Source organism: Zeus faber (assembly GCF_960531495.2).
Source record: "Zeus faber genome assembly, chromosome: 21".
Classification (NCBI taxonomy): Eukaryota; Metazoa; Chordata; class Actinopteri; order Zeiformes; family Zeidae; genus Zeus; species Zeus faber.
The window spans coordinates 23,088,208-23,103,188 of NC_137208.1; the positions used below are offsets into that span (position 1 = coordinate 23,088,208).

The 14,981-nt window shown below is 42.9% G+C and overlaps 1 protein-coding gene across 4 annotated transcripts in view; it reads right to left on the reverse strand.

Moving 5' to 3' along the window:
- Positions 1–14,981, reverse strand: part of dgki (diacylglycerol kinase, iota) — a gene marked incomplete at its 5' end in the record, with an annotated part of 80,551 nt that overhangs the window by 33,004 nt on the left and 32,566 nt on the right. For 3 of the 4 annotated variants that reach the window (XM_080022481.1, XM_080022483.1, XM_080022484.1), the window contains 11 exons: positions 540–653; positions 840–900; positions 1,306–1,388; positions 1,861–1,956; positions 2,121–2,195; positions 4,398–4,514; positions 4,747–4,815; positions 4,916–4,984; positions 5,332–5,388; positions 6,512–6,586; positions 13,193–13,288. In XM_080022481.1, coding sequence (XP_079878607.1) covers positions 540–653; positions 840–900; positions 1,306–1,388; positions 1,861–1,956; positions 2,121–2,195; positions 4,398–4,514; positions 4,747–4,815; positions 4,916–4,984; positions 5,332–5,388; positions 6,512–6,586; positions 13,193–13,288 — 912 coding nt within the window. The remainder of the gene's footprint in view (positions 1–539; positions 654–839; positions 901–1,305; positions 1,389–1,860; positions 1,957–2,120; positions 2,196–4,397; positions 4,515–4,746; positions 4,816–4,915; positions 4,985–5,331; positions 5,389–6,511; positions 6,587–13,192; positions 13,289–14,981) is intronic. The other variant, XM_080022482.1, reaches the window with a different exon arrangement.

The following is a 14,981-nucleotide window of genomic DNA, read 5'->3' on the forward strand; positions in this document are numbered from 1 at the left end:
GACAACAGTAAAAAAAGAAAACAGACGTGGCGAGAAGGAACGCATTGACAGACTTCTTGTTCTTCTTGGCCATCATCATTATTATGGTATTGTCGTAACATTAAGAAAATTGTAGCATAATTTAAGGTCTTGAAATATTGGAGGGAGTTTCATGTGAAACCAAAACCTTGGGTCAGTTATCGTCCTATTTCTCTCGAGCTGGACTACTTGGGGGGGGGGGGGGGTGATAACAGTGTACCTCAGTGGAAAAAAACAACAACATGACAACGGTATTCTGGTCGCGGTGTGCTTTTGTGGATGAGGTGATGGTCTTACTGCCGCAGACAGGAAGCACGGGAAGAATTCCCGCTTGTCACCCCCCCCACCCCCCCTCCTCCGCCCTCGCAGACACAGACACACACACACACACACACACACACACACACACACACACACACACACACACACACACACATACACACGCACACACACACACACACACACACACACACACACACACACACTTCTGTGTAGGAGTCAAGGCCAGGCTAAGAGCTCACCCCGCCCCAGTTGAGCGTCCTGGCGAGGTCATTTCCTGTTCCCAGAGGAAGCACCGCCACAGGAGGCTGGGGGTGCAACTGGAGCTCGTCAAGGGCAGACAGGATCCACCCCACCTAGAGAGAGAGAGAGAGAGAGAGAGAGAGAGAGAGAGAGAGACAGACAGACATTATTTGACAGATACAGTGCGATGAAAGATGAGTTTGGGATGCCCGGGATTTCATAGCCTAGAACAAAATAGGACACATTCCAAGAGATAGAAAAATAATGTTAATAGGATATTGAGTATTATTGTGGCTCACCGTGCCATCTCCCCCACAGGCAAGGATCCTCAGATTTGGCACTTTTCTATACAACTCCAACCTATAACAATCAGTCACACACACAAATGTTGTTCAACTGACTACTGCACCTGTTGTCCAAACATCGTTCTATTTTGGTTGAATGTAGAAAGTCATATCTTTGAAACTAAGACTTCTAAACCAACTGTCCTTCACAAAATTACTTCATTTTTGAAGGACTGGATTTGAGCTCAATTTCGACTAAAACCCAGACAGACAAAACAAATTCTACAGACAAAGCAAATTCTAACTTCTAACTTTCGGCAGGACCGGCCAGATTTAGTCCAAACAAAATGGAGGCGGATGTATCACATTTGGGGATATTAGTTTGTTTAATGTCACCACTGTGACTCATTTTCCTGGAACGTGGTCAAATAAAAGTATCCTTAAATGATCCAATCCCAAAACCAAAGAAACTCAAACTCACGCCTCCCGCAGGCCACCCTGTGATAGGTCAAAGACCTGGCGTGGGTTCAAGATCCACATGAACATCTGTAACACCTTGGTGCCCTGTGAGACGGAGAGACAAAGTCTGAGTGTCAAAAGAGGGAAACCTCATTCCACACCTCAAATAGCATGTACCAAGTCATTCTCCAAAGAAAATAATGTTGAAAAACAAAATAAAAAAAACAAGTAAATAATGCAACAAATATATCATATACAAACAGAAAACGAAAACTTACAAGTGGTTTAAAAAGCATGCATATATTATTATTACATTTTTTTCCTAGTGTGAGGCTTAGGGAAATCCTAACCTAAGTTTAAACCTAAATTACTGATGGAACTTGGAACGTGGTACAGTACAAGGTTTGGCTCTTCTACTGTATGACGTTGGCAAGGGAATCCCTTCACTACCTTTCTTATTTATACATTTACCAACTTATCCCCGGGTTCCAGTGGAAAATTGTCATGCATCAACAATGATATTAAGTAAGTAAAGATTCTTTATATGAATTCAGTGAAAAAATCCTGCTTTCCTGACCTGGTTCCCCCCGCTCTTTGGGTTGATGAAAACCAAGATGGGCTTCATGAGAGGAGAGGGGAGGGGCTTCAACATGAATGGACGCCATTTGGATTCCTAGAGAGAAAGACAACCATCCGTCATAGACAGACAGATAGTCAGACACACAGACATATATAAATATATGAACAGATCTATAATGTAACTTAACATCATGTTTCTCTATCGCTCCCTCTCCCTCTCTGTCTCTCGCCCACTCGCTCTCTCCAAGTTCCACTTACATCCAGGCCCTTCTTGCTCGTCCTCCGTTTGAACGATGTTCTCTTTTTCCTCCTGGCTGAGTTCTTGAACGAGCTCTGACGCACACAAACACACACGCGCACACACGCACGCACGCGCACGCACGCACGCACGCACGCACGCACGCACGCACGCACGCACGCACGCACGCACGCACACACACACACACACACACACACACACACACACACACACACAGCAGTTAGTTCACTGTCACTCTGTCAGTCTGATGTGAATTTTAGATTTGACGAGGCTGGTAATGTGACAGATGTAAGTGTGTGTTTTGGAGTTGTGTGTGTGTTGTGCGCGGGCGTGTGCACGAGAGCTGAAGAAACACAATCAGAGAGGTTTGGATTGGCATCGCGTCATATCAAATCACACCCGAGACGTGCACAACTGCCCCCAATTTAAGATTTTCCTAGTCGACTATTAGTCGTCATTTCAAGCCATTGAACTTGAACAAATGTTGCACGTTTATGATATTAATTAAATTATTTCAATATATGTTTTTGGGCATCAGAAAGTGGTTTGAGTTCCAGGGCAGAGAAAGAATGTCATAGTTAGTATTGTTAATCCTGTCCTACATTACAGATAAATACAAAACCTAATGACCAGCCTTCAAAATATAAATTTAATTTACAAGCGCTGCAGGCACGAAGCGAGCCACCCGTTAATTCCACTGGTTAAACACTACACCGTTTAAACTTATTGGCCCTATTATTATTATTATTTTATTAATGTACACATTTAAATTACATATTGACATAATTTGCACTGAAATGTGGCGTACAGAAGATCCTTTTCCTGCTGTCGGCTTCCCCTCATTAGGAAGTCCTCGTCCTGCGCATTTCCCAGGGTCGCGGACCCGGTTGCTCGCTGCGCCTTCCACGTCCCTGTCCCGGATCCCCGCCCCTCCTCCCCGACCTCGCCGTTTCCCAGGGCTGAGGACTTGCTTACTTGCTGCCCCCTCCCTGTCCCCGGCCCCCCGGGGCTCTGGCGCACCTCCAGCCCGCCTCTGCAGGGTCCGTCGGGGCATTTAAAATTTGGTTATTGAAGAATCAGATTAACAGTTTAAAATGGCTGTTATAATAAATACACAGTATTTTTATAATATACACAATATATTTTCTGACTTTTAGACCAGTTGGCTAGTCTAATTTTAAACTTCCGTTTAATCAGGGAAATTAGTTGTTAGGATCATCCCTATTCCGTGTCGGAACAACCAGCAAGAGGATGGAACATTGTGATAATTTATCAGTAACACCAACACAATAACTTATAACTAGCCTTTAAAATATAAATCTAATTGTGTGCGCAGTGCGCATGCATGAAGCGAGCCGCTTGTTAATTACCGAGAAACCTTTAAAAGCTGTACTTATTCTTCTGAATGTGTCGGAACAACCAGCAAGGAGACTGAACATTTATTTTTGTTAAAATTTGTTTAAAATTAAAAGTCCTCTAGCATTTCATACACGAGTCCAGCCATGGACAGGATAATTTTGACAGTGCGTAGCTCCTGAATGGGGTTTTTTTTTCCTTCCAACAACCGACCAATGAAAAACTTGGTCGACTAAGACTCTACTCGTTGACAAACATTTGGTCGACTGTTTGGGGGCAGCCCTAACCCACACACAAAAAACTTGCAACTTGTTCTGGAACTTCCAAACCCCCACACACCAGATATTCAAATATAAAAAAAATAAACAGACAAACCAACTATGGTGTGGGGATGGTGTGGTTTGAGCAGCCACACCTGACCTGGGTCTAGGTTATTGGGGACCCAGGATCAGAGTGGCTGCATACCTGTTGCTCGTTGGTTGATCCAACGAGCAACAGGTAAAACCCCCATCACCACACACGTCCATCTGCCCATCCTGGGCTTATTCCAACTAGCCCACGCTCTACAATAAACTGTCTGTCTACAACCCTGTCGTCTGTGCCTCTGTGCTGAAGGTCCCTGAAAATGCCACTTGGGTGGCGTGTGGTTGGCGCAACTGCCACACTGGCAAATCATATTACACTCGGGACACACACAGAAACACACACATGCACTAACACCATTTATAATCCGGGTGAGCTTTGAGTGAGTCAGCAGTGTCATTTTTCATTTCTTTCATTTTTCTTTCATTTCTTTTTGTTTATCTGAGGATCACACCTCTATGGTATGTGTGTGTGTGTGTGTGTGTGTGTGTGTGTGCGTGCGTGCATGTGTGTGCAGCAGTGTGCGTATCAGTGTGTGTGCGTGTGGGCCTGTGTACCTGTGGTTTCCTGACTTTTATGATCCAGGAGGGGGGTACGATGACCCCAGCGTGGGCCCCTAGGGAGCACGGCTCCTCAATCTGATGTAGCATGAAACACGTCACCTTGTTGTGGAACTGAAAAGATCCAAACCCCCACACACCATTATATTCAAAGTTACATAAATTTGAACCACAAAAACTTTATCGAAAAAAGTTTTCCACTTTACAACCGACAGTTTTCATCTGAAGGCACACACACCACACAAGCTTAATGCACCTCAAGCCAAGGGCTGGAAAAATGGGGGGAATTAAATATTTAAACACAGGAAGAACAGGAGAGAATTTAAGTGGAACAACAACCACTTACAGCCTGTTTGCACCAGGAGCAGCTGATTGCGATGATTTCTTTGCTGTGGAAGAACTTCTGCTGGAAGCTCTGGAGACAAAAGCAATAGCAATGAGGGATTAGCTCACCTGCTGAGAAGCTCTTCCGTAGGAGTGTGTCTATGTGTGTGTCTATGCGTGTGTGTCCTTACCTTGCCGCACTGTTTGCATTTCCCCTCTTGTCTTCGCCTGTGAACCCAGTGATGCCTCAATGTGTTCTGCTGTCAGAGAGAGAGAGAAACGTGATGCAACCAAATGTCTCCTGCCCCTCTCTACATACTCAATCTGTCTATACAAACCATCTAGTACAGTGGTTCTCAAATGGGTGGGGTTAAGGGGCTTAGGTTTAAACCGCAAATTAAACCAAAGTTACATTTTGATACATAAGTATTAGAGCAATTACGGTACAATCAATATCTCTCGTTCTTTTGTTTTGCGCGGGGAATTTAAACATGAAATGTCTCAAGAGTGACACGGTCAGCCAAGTGTATTCTGAAGATGAAAAATGCTTCAACGTGTCAAGGAGATACGTGTCTTAAAAATCTTGCAAGAGGGGGTACACACTTACATCTCGGAGGCAGCGGGATCCCCCTTCCCTGAAGGTCGGCTTGCAGCGGAAGTTGATCTGGAAGCAGTAAAAGAAAGATAAATAGAGAGCGAAAGGTTTTCACTAAATTCCATGTGAAACATTAAGTTAATACTTCCACTTAAATGTCACAGAAATTAGTTGTTAGGAACATCCCTATTTTGAATGTGTCAGGACAACGAGCAAGGGGACTGAAAATGTTGTTAATTTATCAGTAACACCAACACAATAACTTATAACCAGCCTTTAAAATATAAATTTAATTTACAAGCGATGCTCGGCGCACACCCATGAAGGGAGCCGCCTGTAAATTACTGGCAAAAGCTCAGCAAAAGCCATAATTATCCATCTGAATGTGTCGGAACAACCTATACAACCTGAACTGAACATTTATTTTTGGTAGAATTTGTTTCAAATTAAAAGATCGTGTCCAGCCCGTGCATGTTTCCAGCCATATTCTATAGGTTTAAGCATGTTAATTTTCACAAGACGCAGCTCCTGAATGGAGTTGTTTTTTCTTTGCGACGAACCAACCAAGTAAAAACTGGGTCGTCCAAGACTCTTCTCTAACGTTTGGTCGAATATTTGGGGGCAGCCCTATTAAACATTCATACTTTGACATCACATCACATCTCTGCAGACAAAATTAATGCTGGCAGTATGCTATTGTGAGCAGATCTGGATACAGAATGGGATACACAATTCACGGTGGGAACCGTTGCACTGCGGAGTTGTTTGACGACACTGCGATCTACCCTGAACTGGGTTAGGGTTAGGGTTACTACCCTAAGGTGAACTCTGAACACCTCTCAGTGTGTGGACAAGCTCATAAAACAGCAGAAAAAGTTTAGGTAAAAGAAAACCTGAAATCACTTTTATTTGTTTGACAATTCTGTAAAAACAGAGTAAATATTTACATTATTTACATTACTTTACATTTCATTACATTACACAAATAATTTGTTAACTGAAGGGGCTTAAATATGCAGGTCAAATACATATATGGCTAGTCAATATGAAAGATATTGTAGCGTAAAGCCTAAACAAAGTTTTGTGGCGAGGAGGCTTTTCAGGGATGCGGGTTTGCCGTGAAACACCGTACTAATTGTATTTTGAAACAAGTTTTGTTTGAGTGTGTGTGTGTGTGTGTGTGTGTGCATACCTTGTCTAGTTGCTCTATGCAGGCAGTGTGAACCACAATCTTACAGACTGCACATTTTCTTCTGGGGGCCGACTTCTTAAGAGACACACACACACACACACACACACACACACACACACACACACACACACACACACACACACACACACACACACACACACACACATTTGAAAACCATATGTGCAATAATCTATATATCTTATAGTATAATTATTATACATAATACTAAAAAAATATTGTGAATGATATCCTTCCTCCACATGTACTTCTGCACCAGACAGTGAAATTGTCCATTTTCTGACTGTGAGTGAATGAGGCAGCAAACAGAATCCTTAAAAGGAGAGAGAGAGGGGGGTTTCATTAGCAGAATTTGACTTGGTTCAAGGTGAGAGAAGATGTGGAAAACATGTCTCTGGAGTCAGTAGCACAGCGGGGTCTGGGGTGACCTTGTTTGTGTTCCGTTGCAAGCTTGAGTGGAGGGAGAGTGGACGGTTAAGTATCCACGCTTGACAACTGGAGGTGGAGACTCAAGAGAAGGTAATCCCCAAGAATGACTTGGCCATATTCACACTCGAAGGCTACAGCCAGCCAGTTTGATTTCCTTCTTTCACACTGACGTTAAGAAGATCATGGCAACTAGTTATGAACGAAGTAGATGCTAATTAACATTAGAGGCCTATCTTAGCCTATCTTGGATAATCATACACACATTTTTGTCAAGTACCATTTTAACAAGACATGCATACATGTCAAAACATACAGTATATGCATGTATATAAATGTCATAAAATAAAAGTTAATTGTCTCATACTGTATTCATATTTTGATCTTGATCAAAATGGAGGACTATAGTTCACTCTCACTCTTTCAAAACTGTTGTCAATGTATTTAACTCCTCTAAAGCTTATATACACCTGTATATGCTTACAATAGTTATAATTGTTTTCAGGTGAGGAAAGAAAATTTACTGTCTTCTGAGTGTATTTCAGTTTGTTAGCGGGTGGGCTACCTCTCCTCAACAGGTGGTCTCATTGTAGGTAAAGATGAGGTTCACCATGATTTACCATTTCATCCATAAACTTGTGCAGCTTTATGGGTGGAATGCTTTAGGTGCAGTCATGGGAGAGGATCCTACAAAGACTACTCTGCTGTTTGTAGACAGGGTTTTAAACATGTAGCAGGCCTCTTGGAGAAACCCGTCCTATCTCTCAGGAAATCCGAAATCTAGTGACCCTGGAGTGCCCAGGTGTACATCAAGCTGTGACAGATTTATGATGCAGTAGTTCTGGGTTAATGGTTTTAAAAGCAAAACTTATGTCTCCAGATAGAATCCTGGTACTTGCCTCAAAAGAGTCTAGCCATTTTGTGATGGAGAAAGGAGGGTTTGGAGATTGACTGCATCACCCAATGCAGTTTGCCCAGGAGGCAAAGTGCATTGTGTCAACGATAGTTGACACAATGCACGTGCAAAGGACTTCCTGAAGGCCAAATGTTAGGGCTGACAGCCCGCAGACCATTGCAGCTAGATATTTTATATTTTCCTTCTTAACAATGGGGAAAATGTATTCTCGGTAGTGATTAAAGATCTTTGCCAACGCAGGGACTAGCTGGTCAGCCAGAGTGCTTCAAAGATGCCAGGAGCCTTCCTCGTGTTCTGTTTACAGACCTTTCCTACTGAGAGAGTCAATGATACAGGGTGCTGGGTGTAACTTACTGTCACTGAATGAAGAACACTGACACAAAACCAGGCATTTGTATTGCAGGACACCTGGGAAACCAATGCAGTGTGCCTGGTAGCAAATTAGGAATATTTCAAACAAACACTAATTTCTGACAAGAGCTGACCTTTTTAACATGGAATATAGCAAAGCCATTCAGGCAGGGGTGAGTCGATCATTACCGGTAATGATATCCGTGTTGATAATGGAGTGGCATCTGCTCCATCCAGCGGGTTGACTATTGACAGTCAGCCTTAATAATACTTAATGGCAGGGAGGAGAAAAAAAGCGCACACACAAATAACCCCCCCACCATCTCCACAATGTTCATTCAAACAGTGAGACAGAGCAAAGGAGAGAGTTGAATGACGAGTCAGAGAGAAAAAAGGCAGAGCTTAAGCAGCCTTTTGTCAACCAACCTTGAGAAAATCCAACATGCCAGTGAAGAAGGACTGTCGTACATTATTTGATGAACAGAAACTGGCAAAAGGTACAACCTGAATAACAAACAAAAATGGTACTAGAGAGCTTAAGAACCACTAGGTAAGGCTTCTACATAGTAGAAGCTGTGTTATTTTTATACAGGGACAATAACGACTCGGCTGTTACGTCAACATTGTATAAATAGCAGAATATCGACATTCTGGTACTGCATGTCTCCTGCACATACTATTAGCAGACCTGCCAACCTTGGGAAATATTTTGAGTACCACAACAGTGTAACAGGGAGTCTCTGTGGCATTTGAGCTACTGCAACCAAATGACTCCATCAGTTATTCACACCGTAGCTGTCTCGGCTACAAATTAATCTCATTAGGATACATCTCTTGAAATGCATCATCTCGTAAAGTTACCAAACATGTTGACCAACTCGAGGTGCAGTGTTTGCAATTTTCTTGGCTGAAGTCTGACCTTCCGATTCTGATTTTGGCCGATTTGGATTTTCTTTCAATTCTGTTTTCATAATAAACCGTTGACTGTGAATTAACTTTTTCTTTGTCGTCCGATCTTTTTGGGTTTATATCCGTGATGGTAGAAACCACATTTCTTATCATCTGGTCTCTTTGGGTATATCTGCTGTACGTCAATGACAAATACTTCATTTGATCTGATGAAGGTCACGTCATAGGACAGCTGCACATGCACAGTACTGCTGCAATTTTCACTTAATATAGTGAGATTGCTGATGTTGACACTGTGTTTATTATTGTTCATTATTGTTCATTATTAACTATGGAACAATAATAGAAGATGAAACTGCCCCTGAGTTCTAATAGAATCAAGTTCAACCTGTAACTCTCACTGAATCTTAGGATACAAAATGTATGTCCAGTTCAAGCTTCAAATATAAGTGTCTTTCACTTTTAAGTGCAAATATGCCTTTATATCATATTAATATAGTACTTGGCATTCCAAAATAAATTGCAATCATTGCAATAAAAATTTATAATAATAACTAGATCTTAACTCTTCTCCTTCTTGTTCACTGGAAGTCCTTCTTCCCTCACCGTGCAGTAAACCAAGTAAATTAAATCAAACCACTCATTTTACTCAATGAGTTGTCACGAACCAGGGCCCAAAAAAAGAGTATAACTTTTCATCACGAGTGGAGCTCCGCTGTGACAGCGATAGATACACATCTGCACAATGTTGGAATATTGTCAGGCGATGAATAAATAATTGAACTAATCTTCTTTGTTTACCTTGAAGTACCAAACAGCCGACATTTTCTTTCTTTCGCTCTCTTTTTTAAGTGTCAGCTACGCAGCTACGTTATACTACGTCGTATCGGGTCACATTTTTGTGCCTTTTTTATTACTCCCCCACTTCCCATTTTACCTCACAATGCAGCTTCACGCCTCAGTGTATAATAAAGTATCACTCAGTGCGCTGCGTATCAGTGGATGTTGAGTGAGTGGGAGGGGGGGCTCATTGAACCACAGATTGCAGCATTCAAGATTCAAGATTCAAGAGGTTTATTCGTCACATGCATATACATACTTCCATACATACTATATGCAGTGAAATCTGGTCCAATCCCAGGGATGCAGTTTCAACACCCAATAAATGTACGGTATTTGATTTATTGTTAGATTTCTTTTGCGCAGTTTCAGCTGGCATTTTGTACCTGCATCTTTTGATCAAGAATTGCATAGTTAGTACACAAAATGTGTGCAGGTTGGCAGGTCTGCTAATACCTTTTATTGGGGGTTCTTGATGAGCAGCAATGGAAAGCACATCTTTTTAATTGAATCTTGGACCCGAGGGGGAAAATAAGTGCTAAAAAAGGGCATTCTCAGTACATCGAGTTTCCTCATCCCTCCTTTCCATATTTTTGTCTCGGGATGGCATACAGCGCTAATTGAATCTCAAAGGCAGGCTAACGATTATGATTAATGTCATGTCTCAGTGTGAGGGCCCAGCGTGAGGGCACAGTGCCCGAACTCCCACATTGGCCTTCTCCCACCCCCCAAGCTATTAGGTGACCCACAATGCTGATGTGTGCTACATTTTTTCATGTTGTTGTAAAAAAGGTTGATCGTGGTGATTTCTTCGACACACACCATAAAAGTAGAGCGTGCGCTATATGTTTTACCTCACGGAAAAATACATTTCGAGCCGACAATTGATGTGTGCTTTTCCATATGCAGTATGTGTATGACGGAGAGGCGGAGAGAGAGAGAGAGAGAGAGAGAGAGAGGGTGAGAGAGAGAGAGAGAGACAGAGAGAGAGAGAGAGAGAGAAGGGGAAGTGGTGTTTGATGAAGATTGCTATTTGATTTCATCGTGCTCTCAGCACCATGCTGTCTGATTAGCAAGCATTTCCTCATCTGAAATGAAGGGCTCTTGAAATGAACAAATGGCTAAAACAAAACATTAAGGACCAAGAAAGCAGCTGCTTTCTCTCTCTCTCTCTCTCTCTCTCTCTCTCTCTCTCTCTCTCTCTCTCTCCCCCTCTCTCTCTCATCTCCTTTACTCCGTGATGGGGTCAGTCCCGGTGAAAAACCGACGTCGGCTTCAGGATTCTACTGGCTAATAAAGCCACTTGAGTGAATGGAGGAGGCAGGAATGGAAGATGAAAGAGAAGAGAGCCCTGAAGGATGGTTTGTTATGTCGAACTGTTCTAATGCACTTTTATGCAAGATGGATGACAGTCATTCGGAATGAGATCCTTCCTTTTTCCTCATTATTCTCAGTCCTGGTGTGGAACAAAAAATAACCCCAATCAAATCTTGGAGCAAACAATGTTCTCAAGGGCACAAAAAACTGTTTCTTTCTATGTCCCATCGACGGAGACTGAAGTGGGCCAAACTCAGGCTTTTCTTTTCACCATTTCTCCCTCATAAAATACTTATTATTCAAGGCACAAAGGTATTGTCCTAGTTAGCCTCTCTGTGCACTGGCTTTATTCTGTTTGTTTAAAGTCCCTGTAAATCCAGAAAATAAATATGTCTTCTGAGATTGTCACACCACGGAAAAATGTGTTATTAACCACCCAGTCAAATTTGAATGATTAAAAAATCGCCAAGTACATAAAATTATGTTTCAAGATCGTGAAAAAAAGGCAGAACTCTCTGTTCTGAAATGCTGCGGGCCTGTCCGCTGAAGACACTGAAAACACAGCCAATCAAATTGATCATCTTAAACGTTTACATTGGAGTAAGTAACTTCCACGTTTAAATGTTCTGCTGAACCGAGTCCTGTGTGTCTGGTTGCTCCCCGCTCTCGGTGCCCCCTGCTGGCTCCTCCGCAGGCCAGGTCTGAGCTCCACGGCCTGCTAGCATGCGGCTAACGCTAACGTAACCAAACCCTGCGCGGTCAAACGGACGGGACGGTTCTTTTTTGTCTGATATACAATTTTATCAGGGGGGTGGCAGGCACGCATAGAACATAATGTAATGTGGCTAATGCATTCCCCTCGTTCCAGAAGTGCAGGATTTATAATTTACAAGTAAAGTATTCACACAAAAACATTGTTTTTATTAAATTAAGTCTCATAGCTACCGAAAGCAACGGTAGCTATCCCAACAGTGGGGATGCAAGGCTTTTTTTGGAACGGAACGGCACAGTCCCTTAACTCAGTTGTGCTAAAAAGAATTGTTTCATACATGTAAACAAACAAAAATAAATAGATCTAAAATAAAAAGACAGGCAAGGGAGCCGGCGCACACCGCTGTCCGGAGGAGAAAACCCCCGTAAAAAAAAACTGCTCAAATTCTCTGAGTTAGGTTTACATTTTTCATTTTCCATACAAGTAAGAAACAAAATAAATCAAAATCTTTCCCTATGAGATTATATTATATATTGCTATATTATAATCACAAGATCTGCATATACTGTAGAGTGGCAGGTGCGTGCGGGGGGGATTTAATTGTACCCCCGATTTAATCATAAATCTGTCCAAGCCTAGTAGCTGTATCTATTAATTCTGTATACATCTGTTGTCAATTCATCAAGTTAGAGGAAGTATTTCTAGACAGTTTTCAATTCCTCAACGTCTCCCTTTTAAACAACGTCAACGTAATAATCTGAAATGCATCGCCAGCAGGACGGACTTCACGGTGCCCATGCTGAAACACCTAAGGTCTTACAAATCTGTTTTTAACATTTCTTTCCTGGGTCGCGGCCGGTCCCTCTGCTGTCCGTCTCGTTTGAATAATGTCTCACACTCGAGAAAAGACTGTCGGGACAAGCTGCGTCTCACTGGCTCAGCACAGACGTCCACATAAAAACTGAACTGCTATTGATGGGGAAGACTGTGCCCTTGCTCTAGCAAGGGCTCCAGTTCAAATGCAAAAAAATATACTGTTCTGTGATAGCTGGACATTGTCTTGCCAGCAGTTCATTAAACTCTCTCTCTCTCTCTCTCTCTCTCTCTCTCTCTCTCTCTCTGTCTCTCTTTTTCTCTCTGTCTCTCACAACCACATAAGGACACGGAAAACGGGGCGATGTGCGCTACTCACTGCGGTCTTCAGGAGGCAGGTGTCCTCCCCCAGATAACAGAGGTCTCCAGAACAACTGGTCTCCAGCCACAGGTGGTCTCCGTTGACGGCATTCTCCTACAGACACAGACACAGACACACACACACACACACACACACACACACACACACACACACACACACACACACACACACACCAAGTGCAAAGAGAATGACAAGAGGATGAGCACAGAGAGGAGAGAGAGAGAGAGAGAGAGAGAGAGAGAGAGAGAGACAATGATACAATGAGTCACTTTATAATAATAATTTCTTGCACTCACAGAGTTGTAATTCCAGCTGAATTGCGACCATATGCGCATAGCACAAGCATGTGGATATTATGGACCCCATATGGGGGCTGACAGTGGGTTAAGCACATAATTGTAGCTGCCTTTGAGTAGGTGAGCATTTCAGAGGACATATGAGCTGGAGGTGTCAGTCAAAACAGTAGACAAAGTACCAATTTACTCTGATGGTTGCAATGAATACAATTATTGTTTCAGAGTGGCACACTCATGAGTGAGTGAGGGTGTGGATATTTGCGTATATGTGCTTGTGCATGAGTGCCTGTGTGTGTGTCTGTGTGTTTGTGTGTGTCTATGTCCCGCAGTGAGTGAAAGGCTGGGAACGACGTTGTGGAAGTCTCCCCGGACCGGCCCGATGTCGGACTCTTAGATGTCGGTCGAGTGCAGTTAGCCAGCTCACACCTCGCAATTAATAATGCAAGGTGTGCAAATTGGAATACCTGGTCGATTAGTACGATGAAGCCCTGGCCCTATGTCAGAGTTGGAGTCCCAGCAACTGATCTCGCCTTGAATTTAAGCATCTGGTCAAACCGGATCTGCTTTGAGGTAACATTTAGTTCTGACAGACAACTCTTAGATTGAATTAATTAATTAATTAATTTTGCATAGTTTTAGGTTGGTTGTCTGGGCTCTAATGCTCATCACTCCTGGTCAGATGTACAGAAAACATAGGCATGCTCAGTGAGCTAGAAATTTTGGAGTGATGAGTTTGAATCCCCCCATTGAGTGGAGGGGAAGAGGAAGAGTAGAGCCCAACAGGTGGATGCAGGGGAGGTGGAGGGAGTGCAGCAACACAGCAAGCAAAGCAGGATGCAAAGCAGGAAGCAAAGCAGGTTGGGCAAGAGGAATTGGCTGCTTAAATAGGCCCGCCCATAAGCGTGTGGAAGCATGTGGCCCAATAGAGTTGTCTGTCAGAACTAACTCTGCAAGCTACGCCTCATAAATCGTAAACAGTTTAAAATAGTAAAGTAGGCGGATTCATTTTAGAAGCCGAACAGAGGTTATTGTGTGTCAAAGCTGCCTTGTTAAAGTGAGGTGGAATTGCCAAGGCCAGATGTCTGTGCCAAATATTTGTGCATACCCCATAGTCACATCAAATTAGCTGCAAGGTGAGGTGTGTATTTAAATTGTTCAAAGATAAAGCTCCAAAAAGGCCTAAAACCATGCAGTGTAAGCAGACCAAGAAACTACAGCCAAATCGAAATACTTTTCTGGAAAACATTGGCCTTGGGAAGTCTGGCCGTTTATCTGAACCCTGTCATGGGGAACCAGGTGGAAGAATTTAAGAAAAAGTGACGCTATTTCAGAGGTGAAGGAGTTGTGACGGCCCGTCATTCATGAATCCATTAAATGCTGCGGCTGGCGTGCTGGGACAAAAATTATACTTTGAAAGGCAGGGATTTTTTCAGAGCTGTCCTAAGTTAATGGGTTGGGGTCATGCTGTCTAAAGTGGATTGGGACTTCGG